We start from the raw sequence: 12,925 nt of genomic DNA, 5'->3' as shown, positions 1-12,925 counted from the left end.
TATTACGTTGAACTTTTGGAACCAAGAGTTCTAGACTTTTCAATTTGGAATTATGTTGAAACTTCACTTAAACCCAAGTTTTAATATACCAATTGCATGTGGGCAAAATGAGCAAGATTTTACTGATGCAATACCCAACATTTATGGAAAAAGCAATGCCGAATGATTCAGTATTACCTTAATTAGAAATCTGTATACAACAAATTTTTCATTTATCTGGAGAGGTCCCAGGAGCTCCAAGTATTAAAGATATACCAGATACTCAAAAACTTAAGAAAGACTATACTGGTGTTGTTGCATGCTGGCACTGATGACTATGCTTCAAGCTCTCTCTCACTGATTTTAGAGAATTTCACAAAACTTCAAGTGATACTTAGACTAAGTGCAGACATTTGGGGTGGGGGGAATATGGGAATGGTAGTTCAGGTTCAAAATGGCCACCTAATGTAACTTAGTTTGCCCCTGTATGCACCACACCCTAAGACCCAATCTCAGTGATCAGAAATCAATTTAAACCTGCAACTGTACTGAAGTTGCATTCACAGACCCATCTAAAAATTGTGGAACCTGTTCTAAGATAGACCTGGATTGATGCAGTATCAGACGTACTTGATCTAGGTTAAGCTGGGTCATAGAACTTCTGTACAGTTACCCATGCAGCCCTAGGGCTAGGAGAGCCCAGCCACTGGCTCCAGCCCCAGCCCCAGCCCCAGGGCTATACTTTCCCCAAACCTCCTATTCTGCATGCTGCTCCAGGTGCCACCAGTTTTATCAGTGCTTGCTGCTGCTGGAGCTGAGCAAGTAAATCCCAGTGAGGGGAGAAGAGGGGAAGGATATTCACTGTGGGGGGGAGCAGGGGGCTAAAAATAGCCCCTGATTTCCCCCAAACTCCCCCGAGGACCCCACAAGCCCCAAACCCTCAGGGGGCTAAAAATAGCCCCTGGCTCCCCGCAAGTCCGTCTGAGCTTCCCTGATCCTGCCAAACCTTCCTGGACTCCAGCAACCCCCCCCAGACCCCATTTGCCTTCTGAATCCCTCCTATGGATCCTGCCTGTCCCCCCATTCTCTCGCAGATCCTGCCTATCCCCCCATTCCCTTGCAAATGCTGTCTTCCTCCCCATTCTTCCATAGAAGCTGCCTGCTCCCTCATTCCCCTATGAACCTGATTCCCCCTAAGCCTGCTTGCTCCTCCCCTCCCCCAACACCCCCATCCCAATTTACCTTAGATCAGTTTGCCATTTTAAACCCAATTTAGCCTCCTTCTAACCTCCCTGAATGTCTGCACTTGCCCTAAATATTTATGTTATCTTCATAGATCTTTCAAATGAAAAAAGGAAAGAAGATGGTGATGGTGAACCACCTACTAGGTGAATGGGGTGTGTAAGATAGACAAGGCTGGTTTTGTGGAACACTGGTCTATAACTGTATGGTCTCCATCTCTCAGTAAAAAAACCAAAATACCTTTAGTTTATAAACTAATAACCAAAGGAGTGGGAAAAAATAAGGAAAATGAGCACTGGTTTAGAACAAAAAAATCAAGATGTCTAGAGCAAAAATTAATCAAAATAAGATTGTTTTAAATTGTCTATGCACTAATTCTAGAAGCCCCCCTACTAAATAAGAACTGGAATTTACAAAAATACATTGCACCTAGGCAGTACTATTGAAAACCTAGTGAAAATAATTGCATGCTTAAAATATTAAAATCACTAGTTACAACCAACACCCACACAGGCAAAAGATGATGGTGAGTGGCACTCATAATTAAAAATGGCATTACTTGTTTATGTGTCTGTTGCAACTTGGAAGCTAAAGACCTTGAATGCTCATAGGTCAATGTTTCAATAGATAAAGAACAAGATGGAGATCTAGTCAGTATCTGTTGTAAACCATATATCACATGAAAAAACAGGATGTCTTCTTTAAGAGCCTATTTTTAATGTGTAGGGGGGACTTCAGGATGAGTGACAGGGCCTGGAGATCTCACGCTGCCACTTCCAGAAATTATATATGAAAACTCTGTAATTCAAAGACTGTTACTTCTAACATAAGTAAAGTCTATATCAGACCTAATCTTGACAGATAATGACTTGATCTCAGAAGCTGGAAAAAAGCAGTAGTTTCCTAGGTGCAAGAGAGAGTGAATTGATTATATTTATTAATTCTAAATGAAATTTACAGACCTTACAATGACAGGCTACAGACCTTATGACAGCAGGCTGAGAGCCATGGGGCTCATAGATTTCATAGACATTAGGGCTGGAAGGGACCTCGGGAGATCATTGAGTCCAGCCCTCTGTCCAAAGCGCAGGAAGTCAGCTGGGGTCATAGGATCCCACCAAGATAAGCATCCAATTTACTCTTGAAGGTGTTCAATGTAGGTGCTTGAACCACCTCCGCTGGCAGACTGTTCCAGACCTTGGGGGCTCGGACAGTAAAGAAAATCTTCCTTATGTCCAGCCTGAAGTGGTCTTGCAGGAGTTTGTGACCGTTCGACCTCGTCATCCCTTGGGGCGCTCTGGTGAACAGACGTTCCCCCAGATCCTGGTGGTCACCCCTGATAAACTTATAGGTGGCCATCAGATCACCCCTGAGCCTGCGCTTTTCCAGGCTAAAGAGTCCCATGGCTCTCAGCCTGTCATCGTAAGATCTGTTTTCCTGACCTCTGATCATGCGTGTGGCTCTCCGCTGGACTCTCTCAAGCTTCTCCACATCCTTTTTGAATTATGGAGCCCAAAACTGGACGCAGTACTCCAGCTGCGGCCTCACCAAGGCTGAGTACAAGGGGAGAATGACGTCCCGGGATTTGCTCGAGAAGCATCTATGGATGCACGCCAGCATTTTGGTTGCTTTACTAGCCGCAGCATTGCATTGCAGGCTCATGTTCATCTTGTGGTCAATGATGACCCCGAAGTCTTTTTCTTCTGTAGTGCTAACCAACGTAGCACTGCCGAGCCTATAAGGGTGCTGCAGGTTTTTCCTCCCAAGGTGGAGAACCTTGCATTTTTCGGTGTTAAACACCATCAGGTTCTCGTCTGCCCATTTGCTGAGCTTGTCCAGGTCAGCCTGGATCACCCGCCTATCTTCTGGCGTGGATGCTTTGCCCCAAAGTTTGGTGTCATCAGGGAACTTGGCCAGTCCACTCCTGATTCCAATGTCCACATCATTAATGAAGATGTTGAACAGTATGGGTCCCAGGACAGAGCCTTGAGGGACCCCACTGGTCACAGGGCACCATGATGAGTGACTGCCATCAATCACAACCCTCTGGGACCGACCACGAAGCCAATTTCTCAGCCAGCGGATCGTGGTGGAGCCAAGGCCACAACTGGGCAGTTTGGCCAAGAGGTGATCACGGGATACCAGATCAAAAGCTTTTTTGAAGTCAAGATATATGACATCAATCTCTTCTCCCTTGTCCAGGTGATAGGTCACCTGGTCGTAGAAGGAAATGAGATTGGTCAAACAAGACCTACCCGCAACAAACCCGTGCTGGCTGGCCCTTAGAATGTTAGCCTGGGCCAGTCCCTCAAGGATGGCCTCCTTAATTAACTTTTCTAAGATCTTCACCAGGATAGAAGTCAGGCTAATGGGCCTGTAGTTAGCCGGATCCAATCTCCTCCCTTTCTTGAAGATCGGCACCACATTGGCCTTCTTCCAGTCTTTGGGCACTACACCAGAGCGCCAGGAGTTTTCAAAGATCCGTGCCAGGGGCTGGGCTATGACGCTTGCCAGCTCCTTGAGTACCCTGGGGTGCAGATTGTCAGGGCCGGCTGACTTGAAGGTATCCAGCTTCTCAAGATGTTCCTTCACGAGGTCAGCATTGATAGAGGGTAGGGGATTCCCCTCACCCAGATTTCCCTGTCCCATAGCAGGCATGGGCATCCCGTGTGACTGATGAAAGACTGACGCAAAGTACCTATTTAATAGGTTGGCTTTTTCCTGGGCGTCAGTTGTCAGTTGCCCCATCTGGTTTAGCAGGGGTCCAACATTGCCCTTGCTTTTCCTCCGGCTCCCCACATATCTGAAAAAGGACTTTTTGTTGTCCTTGATGCCTGAAGCTAGTTGGAGTTCAGTTGCAGCCTTGGCTTTCCTGGTTTGCTCCCTGCAGGACCGGACCAGTGCGGAGTAATCCTCCTTGGAGGTGAATCCCGTCCTCCATCCTTTGTAGGCTTTCCTTTTTAGCCGCAGGAGGTCCGCTAGGTCTCTGGAGAGCCAGGGGGGCTGCTGTGCCTTCTTGCTGCCTTTCCTCCGTGTTGGAATAGATTTAGCTTGTGCATTGAGGATTGCTTCCTTGAGAAGCAACCACTCTTCTTGAACTCCCATCTCCCTGGGGTCATGGTCCCCGAGGGCCTGACCGACAAGCCTCTTGAGCTTGTCAAAGTCGGCTTTTCTGAAGTCAAGGACTTCTGTGTTGCTGACTGACTTGCCAGCTTTACGGCGGATGGTGAAGGTGATCAGCTCGTGGTCGCTGTCACCCAACTTCCCATTAATCACTAGGTCGCCGATTAGGTCGTCCCCCGTAGCCAGTACCAGGTCGAGCAGTGTTTTGCCTCTCGTTGGCCCATAGACTTCTTGAGTCAGGTAGAGGTCATCCATGCACGAGAGAAAGCTTTGCACCCGCTCAGATTTAGCTGAGTGATCTTCCCACGAGATGTCCGGGTAATTGAAGTCACCCATGACAACCAAGGTCCTGGAGCAAACGGCCTCAGTCAGCGGCTCTTTAGCCTGGAAAAATGCAGGCTCAGGGGTGATCTGATGGCCACCTATAAGTTTATCAGGGGTGACCACCAGGATCTGGGGGAACGTTTATTCACCAGAGCACCCCAAGGGATGATGAGGCCGAATGGTTAGAAACTACTACAAGACCGTTTCAGGCTGGACATAAGGAAGAATTTCTTTACTGTCTGAGCCCCCAAGGTCTGGAACAGCCTGCCATTGGAGGTGGTTCAAGCACCTACACTGAACACCTTCAACAGTAAATTGGATGCTTATCTTGCTGAGATCCTATGACCCCAGCTGACTTCCTGCGCTTTGGACAGAGGGCTGGACTCGATGATCTTCTGAGGTCCCTTCCAGCCCTAATGTCTATGAAATCTATGAAATTCCCAACCAGTTTTAAAAGGACCAATTTCACAAAGCCAAAAACAATTATGAGTCAGATCAGCTGGGAGAAATAATTTAAACAGAAGAATGTGAATGCTAATTGGGATTGGTTTATAAACATTTAACTGTGTGCCACCCAAAAAGTCACTGAGAAACTAGGCTGCACCAATTAAAAACATTCTGAAACAAAAGGAATCCTAAGAATGATATTGGTCAAATATTGGATGGAAATAGTAGAATTGTCAATACTTATGCAGAAAAAGCAGTGCTGTTGAATAAATGTTTCGTTGCTTGAAAAAAGCCACAGGATATATTCATAGCATATGATGTTGATGGAATACTTTCCATATGATTTAGTAACAAAAGAATATGTTAAGTAGTTGCAGAGATTTTTAAATCAGCCAGTCCAGATAATTTGCATCCAAGATTATCAAAACAGCTGGCTAAAAGCTTTCTGAAATGTTTATACTGATTTTTAGTTAATCTTGGAACTCTGCAAAATTCCAGAGAAGTTCCAGAGACTGGAAGAATGTTAACAGTGTATCAACATGTAAAAATGGTAAGTAAGATGGTCTGGGTCATTATAGACCTATCACATTAACACACGTAATGGACAAAATAATGGAATGGTCAACACGGGATTCTAATTAAGAAAAAAATTGAAGGGGGGGAAATAATTGATGCTGATCAACATGGGTTTATGGAAAATAAATCTTCGCAAAATAACTTCTTATGGAATTACAAGTTTGATAAAGCTAAGTGTTCAAATAACATACTTGAACCATGTGTGCTGTATACATTTTGATTAAGGAATTAGAACAGTAAAAAAATTAACCTGGGTCCTATTAAAAGGATTAAAATTAGATTAATAGATCTCAAAAGGCAACTACAGACAGGGAATTCTATTTTAGGCCATATACAGTCATTTAATTTCTACTGAGACAAACACTCAGTAGTAAACAAAGGATGCAGACGGTTAACTATTTTATCTCAGAGCAAAAATGGCCATTCCAAGGAAAAAAATAACTTGGGAACAACCAGGATTAAATTGCTTCTGAGAGAGTTTCTCTCAGGAGACTGAACATCTGAATGCTTTCTCCCAGCTTAACTTTGAGTTACAGGGAAAGGTGCTTCCCGAGACCAGGATTGCCTAGTCTGGAGAAGGCATGGGGCAGCCTCTCCCCCACTGCCTGTAGATGGAAAGGGAACCCCACAGTGGAGTTCCTGGTGTAAAAAGCAGGCAGGGGTTTTGCCATGCTGTTCCCTCTGCTTAGTTCCTGCCTAATTCCATCTGCACTACCCCTGAATCCCCCAATCAGTTTGCAAGCCAAACTCCTAGCTATGCTAGTTTCCCCTTACATCCCCCAACCACTCAGCTGAACGCTCGGGATAGTGATTTAAAAACCAGAGGGACCAAGAACCTGACGTGGAGACCTTCCCCAAGCCCATCTCCCAGCCCTGTCAGATTCCCCAAGCCCAGCTAATCCAGGGCAGACTCTGTAGGAAGACTTCTGGGTCGTGGCTATTCTGGGGCATGGCTATTCCTCTTTGGGGAGAACCAGGAGGGCTCCCACATCAAGAAAACGCACCTCCCTGCTGATCAGCTGATTGATGGGTTGTGGGAGGGGAGCATTCTTCTGGGGTGGGAACCCCTCAACCCCTGTGTCTGTGGTAGTTGCTGCCTTTTAGTGTCACTTGAAAGTACTAAATGTGGTCTCTTAATGACAGGGGTAGCCCAGGGCACAGCTCTCTGGTGCTCCTGCCTGGAGGAACATCTGTACAGTCCAGCGCTCAGGTTATTTTGCTGCCAGAAGAATTTTTTTTCTGGTAGAAATGAATATCTGTATGCAACCTTGGACTATGTGTTTCTAATACGTCCCTGCCGGTGTTAGTTCTTGGCCTATACTATTTTAGTATTTTTATGAATAACTTACAAGAAATCATACTATAATTTCTCAGATGACAGTGTGTAAGAGCATTTAACAATGAAACAAACATGTTGCTGATACTTCACTACATGCTAAGCTGAGTGCAATCAGACAGTATGTGCTTCATAATGGCACAATGTTAAAGATACAGGATATAGGGGATTCTGTTCTGGAAAGCAGTCAGTCTGAAAAAGCAGTTACTTTGGGGTAGTGATTCTCAACCAGGGTGCCACAGCACCCTGGGGTGCAGGGTACTTTGAGAACTTTTCAAGGATACTGCAAGGTACCACACAATGTTAGCACTGTTAGGTATACACATGTAATTCGCAAGAAAAAACCACAGACTTCAAATAGGAATACAAAGTTTTAAAAGCAGTATGAACTCATAGTGGGACATTATGTTTAAAACAACATAATCCTTAGATTCACAGGAGAATTCTAAGTACGTGTAAAGAGATTATATTACCTCTGTAGTTGGTACTGGTTGTTACCAGAATAGCATATCCATTTCTAGCATTCACAATTCAAGAAAATGAGTAAATTCAGAGAATAACCACAAGAATGATTAAAAGATTGGAATATGTATGTTACACTGGGTACATCTTTACAAGACGCTGACTGAGCAGTAGCTGAATAATACTGCTCAGTAGCGTGTCACAGCACGGAAAGTGTTAATATGCTACTGTGCAGTACTATTAGCCTACTGTGCAGTAGTGTCACTTAAAAGACATTTGCTGGAGCTACTGTGCAGTAACTCTGGTTGCTGCGCATTTATTTAGTACTTGCTTATACAACTACTGTGCAGTAGCTTCCCTTGTAGATGTGACCAGTGAGAGACAAAAGGACTCTGATTTATTTACTATATCAAAAAGAAAAGTTAAGGGGTGACTTGATGTATAGAATTACCTAGATAAGTAAGAGAAATGTGATAACCAAGTGCCCTTTCTTAGTATAGCACACTGGCGCCTAACCTTTTTGCCCCGAAGGCTGGAGGAATGGTGCCTGGATCTATCTGGTAGAACCAAACCAGTGTGTGGGGCCCAATTCACCACGCTAAGGGGACAGGGGGCAGCCGAGCCCTGATCCAGCCACACAGGGGGAGGCAGTATGGCCCACCCCAACCTGACCAGGTGGGGTTTAGGAATCTTGCAGCAGGGGAGAAGTGTCAGTATTAATTGCCACTGCTCCTCTAATGCAAATTTCCTGACCTCTGGGGAGCCCTAGGAGTGAATGCTGTGAATCTGTAGGCCAGATCTCTCCTACAGGCTAGGGGTTGAGCACCCCTGGTTTAGCAGACAAAAATATGAATCTATTAATTATAGAGACATGTTTTAAATCCCACCCTCTAAAGTCCAGTGGCTCTGTAGGGCTATACCGAACTTGGTTAAATGCCACTGTTACACTTCATGTTCTGGCTCTACTGTTACAGTGATTTTAGGCCACATTTCATACTCCTTCTACATCAGGAGTGTTCAACCCTCAGCCCACTGGCCAAATCCAGCCCACATAGCCATGGCATCCAGGCTGCGGGGATCCGCATGGGCCAGAACATTTGCCAGTGGGGGAGCGATGGAAGCTCCACGGGACCAGATCCAGCCCCACTCAGGCCACTGCCCATGTAGTGGGAGCAAAGCTAGTCCCCACCCTGTCTGGATTGAGCTAGAATGCTCCATGTTCCCTCCAACCATACCCCACATACCACTTGCCTGGATTTGAACCGTTTCACCCCTCTGGGTGTCCAGTTTGGGCCTGCTCTGCCACCTCCCCACCAGATGTCTGGATCAGGGCCAGTCTGCTCCCTGTTCCCCAGGTGGACTGATCAGGGTTGGATTGTGTACCTCCCCAAAGCCAGATCAGGCCCTTGTTGCATTGGCCCTGTGTACCATCCTATGGATAGACCTGGCACTGCCCACCTCGCCCACAGGGCAAAAAAATTTGGGCACCACTGTTCTACACATGCATTTCCTCTTCTGATCTTTTCTTATTATGATGCCTCACTATCACCAAATAAGCACCTTTACTAGCTAGAGGCATGGAATTCCTGTATTTCCTTACCTGTTCTTTTTGTTTCTCATATCTTATGTAAACCTTTCTCTATCAATGAGGTCCAAAATAAGACAAAACAGAGTAAAACATATTTGAAAAGAGTGACCAGTGATGTATTGGAACAATTTTGTTCACCTTTTCCTAAAATATTAATAAACTAAACTGCATGAGCATTCACAACACTGTTTAAATAAAAGATAAAACATAAAAAAGACAGCATGCAAATATTAACAGCACATCATGGTTAACTGAAACTTCACCTTTCTTGAGGTCTATCTTTATTCTCTTTGCATGCTTTTTGTTGCCAAATCCCAGCAGAGGAGACAGTGATGGTGAGGATGGTTTCCTTCCCAACCTTGGCAAGTTAGGACTTTTGGTTTGTTGTAGTGTTGCCTGTACACATGTGTCCAGGCTGTTCATACCAGAGAGATCAACTGTTTTCATAGCTGGTTTTGGATGAACAGGTGGTGGAACTTTTGTTTTTGGAACTCCTTCCTCAGTATCAAGCAAACAAAGAGGAGCAATGACAGATTTCTCATATGCCTCACGGTTATATGGAGGAATCACTTCCAAGATGACACTTTGAGATTTCATTGCCTGGCGGAAGATATCCTGAGCCCTTTAAAAGAAAAGCATGAAAAACAGACACATCAAAACTAGAAAACCTGGGTTATATGCAGGGATGTCTCTCTGCATCCTTGAAAGTATTTAATTCTTTATGAACAAAATTTAGGATTGAACTATTAAATTTCAATATATAATAGCCCTTGTTCACCAGTGGGCATGCCATAAGATGCAAGAGGCTGCTATGCAAAGATGTTTATTACAAACACTTAAGCCAGAGTAAATACAAGGAATTCTTTGTGAGAAGGAATAGGAAAGGAATCCCTAAAGAGAAGGCTAGGAAAAACATTACCACACAGTAATTGTGGTTCTTCAGGTATTTGTTCACGTATTTTTTTTTTATATATACACACACACACAGTACATGCATACATACATATACATACATACCAATTACACAAACTACACACACACACACATATATACATACATACAAGTTACACACACACACAAATTACACATACACATGTATAAACCTATGCATTTGGTATGGACATGGACTATATTAGGGTGAGCAAAATATGACCTGCAGGCCATATCCGGCCCTCAGAGGGGCTTTGTCTGGCCCATGGCAGGTCTCTTGGTCTTGCCTGGTCTGGGCATTGCCCCATGGTGGTATATCCTGCCGCCCCCTTGACACACAGTGGGGCTGAGGCAACTCTGTGCTGGACAGCCCAGGGTAACCCACTGTGGGCTCTAGACAGCTGCTGAAGGAAGTGCAGGGCATCACTGAGGGGGAGGGGCTACTTTTGCCCCATGCCAAGCACATTTCTGCCCCACCAATGCTGCTGCTGCTTCAGCTGTTCAGTGTGAACGGGTGGGTCTGCAGCAGGCACCGGACGGGGTGGGGCTGCACATGGATCACTGCCAATACTGTGGGGTTGGGGCCAGCAGCTGCCTAGAAAGGCAGTACAGCATGGAGCTGCACCTGCCCTGCTGCATGCCCAGGGGTTGGAAGGATGAGTCACAGGTGGGTGGTACGGAGCAGGCGTGGGGCCTGGGTCAGGGCTGTGCATGTGTCTGGCTGACCCACTCCTGCCGGGGTCAGTCTGGAGCAGATTTGGGGCACACTGGGGCTGTGTGCTGCTGGCAGTGGTGGGGAGGTGCAGCAGGGCATGTAGGCTCTAGGCTGTTGCTGAGCGGGGACTCCCACGCATATCCTACCATACCTACAAACCCTGCCCCGCAAACTCCACAACCTGACTCCCCCCATGCACAATCACATACCCCACAAACATCACACCCCTCCACCCCTCCCCACATCCCACCCCCATGGGTCTCTGGGGAGAACCTCACTCACTACTACCCACATACATCCCACCACATCCACGCACACGCTCCCAGCCAGCCTTCCCCTCTACACATCCACATCCTGTAGCCCTGCCCCCCTGCAGAGAAGGAGCTGGTGCTAAGCGTGGGAAAAAGTGGCCCCATGTCCACCCTGTGGCCAGCACTCCCTGCTACAGCCACTCGCACGAAATCCCCAAAAAGTGACTCACCTTCTAGGAATTCATAATATACTGACAGATTGTCTCAGTAGGAACTTTATAAAAAAACCCACAAATGGTCTCCAAATGACAAAAGTGTTTGTTTGCTATTTCTCAAGTGGAGTTTCACTGCTTTGGACCTATTTTTTGCCAAGGAAAACAAGAACTGTCATTCCTCTTTCTCCGGAGAAGATGAGAAACCTTCTGCCATAATGCATTCCTTATTTCATGCTTTTTGCTCTTTCGCCATGGATTCCCTTTGATTCTGTTAATACCAAGAATCCCCAGGAAGCTCAGTGAAGAAGCACTAAAAAAATAACATGATGGCCTTGCCCTCACCAGGGGAATTTTGGTCCTAAAATTTCCAAACCTTCTGTGGCCAACTCTGTTACTTTGCACTGGCCCTAGAACCTGGCCATCAAGGGCATAAGAAAACATAGAATCTCTATGAATAGATACCATTACAGGCACACAATGAGAGCACAGATAGACCTGATTTATTTCATTTCAGCAGCTATTCTGAAGTATCTAGGAGCATTTGTACATATACATGCACCACTGCACCAGGCGCTTTAAAAACCGTCCGGCATTTCCTCATATGCATTTCTATAAATGGCAAAATGTGTGTTAGTGCTAAGAAAATGGTGGTGGCATGCTTTTGAACTAAAACTGTTGAAGGTGTTTTAGTTCAAAAGTGCACTGCCACCATTTTCTGCTTGCTGATGTGTATTTTGCTGTTTATACAAATGCACATGATGCAATACTGGGCACATCAGCTCATGTGCTCCTCTGCTCTGATGCTCTGGATTTCTGGTGTGTTGGAACAGACAAAGTTATGTGTATATATGTCCTAGGACATTATCCCTGAAAGATGACAATTTATGGTCATAGATCATTATTTTGCCAATTACCCTTTATCTGGCAGAGTTTTTTCTGCTATAGTTGAGGATGTTTTGGATCTCTGACAAACATGATTTTTCAAATGTCACCAATCATTATGCATCCAAAGCTGTGGAGAGTATGTGGATCAGGATGCTGGCCTTGTCCATGGTTTTGTAATACTCTGTTTGGAAGCAGTGCAAGTAACAGAGTTGGCCACAGAAGGTTTGGAAATTTTAGGACCAAAATTCCCCTGGTGAGGGCAAGGCCATCATGTTATTTTTTTAGTGCTTCTTCACTGAGCTTCCTGGGGATTCTTGGTATTAACAGAATCAAAGGGAATCCATGGCGAAAGAGCAAAAAGCATGAAATAAGGAATGCATTATGGCAGAAGGTTTCTCATCTTCTCCGGAGAAAGAGGAATGACAGTTCTTGTTTTCCTTGGCAAAAAATAGGTCCAAAGCAGTGAAACTCCACTTGAGAAATAGCAAACAAATACTTTTGTCATTTGGAGACCATTTGTGGTTTTTTTATAACATTCCTACTGAGACAATCTGTCAGTATATTATGAATTCCTAGAAGGTGAATCACTTTTTGGGGGATTTGGTGACATTAAAAAGTGTCAGTTATACTACCACTTAAAGCAGTGTGGATACTGCTTTTCCCTGTACGTTCACACTGCACATACTGCTACTGTTGTCTACCAAGGCTTATGCAATCAGGCATGGAAACTAGGCCCCCTCTACATATTACATGCATCAGACAATTAGCAGGTTAACTGCACAATTTGTTAAGACTGAATTACCAGGTTAACTGTGCAATTCGTTTAGACTGCCTACACTTGCAAATTAACTA

The 12,925-nt window shown here is 45.1% G+C and overlaps 1 protein-coding gene across 3 annotated transcripts in view; it reads right to left on the bottom strand.

The window, feature by feature from the left end:
• PARD3B (par-3 family cell polarity regulator beta) overlaps window positions 1–12,925 on the bottom strand; it is a 765,403-nt gene that overhangs the window by 356,663 nt on the left and 395,815 nt on the right. For all 3 annotated transcript variants that reach the window (XM_090044807.1, XM_090044808.1, XM_090044806.1), the window contains exon 9: window positions 9,341–9,699. In XM_090044807.1, coding sequence (XP_089900933.1) covers window positions 9,341–9,699 — 359 coding nt within the window. The remainder of the gene's footprint in view (window positions 1–9,340; window positions 9,700–12,925) is intronic.

This window comes from Crocodylus siamensis, chromosome 4, assembly GCF_052110815.1.
Source record: "Crocodylus siamensis isolate JL-2025a chromosome 4, ASM5211081v1, whole genome shotgun sequence".
In the NCBI taxonomy this organism is placed as follows: domain Eukaryota; kingdom Metazoa; phylum Chordata; order Crocodylia; family Crocodylidae; genus Crocodylus; species Crocodylus siamensis.
The sequence above is the reverse complement of the archived record's forward strand: the minus strand, read 5'-3'. Positions and strand labels throughout refer to the sequence as shown.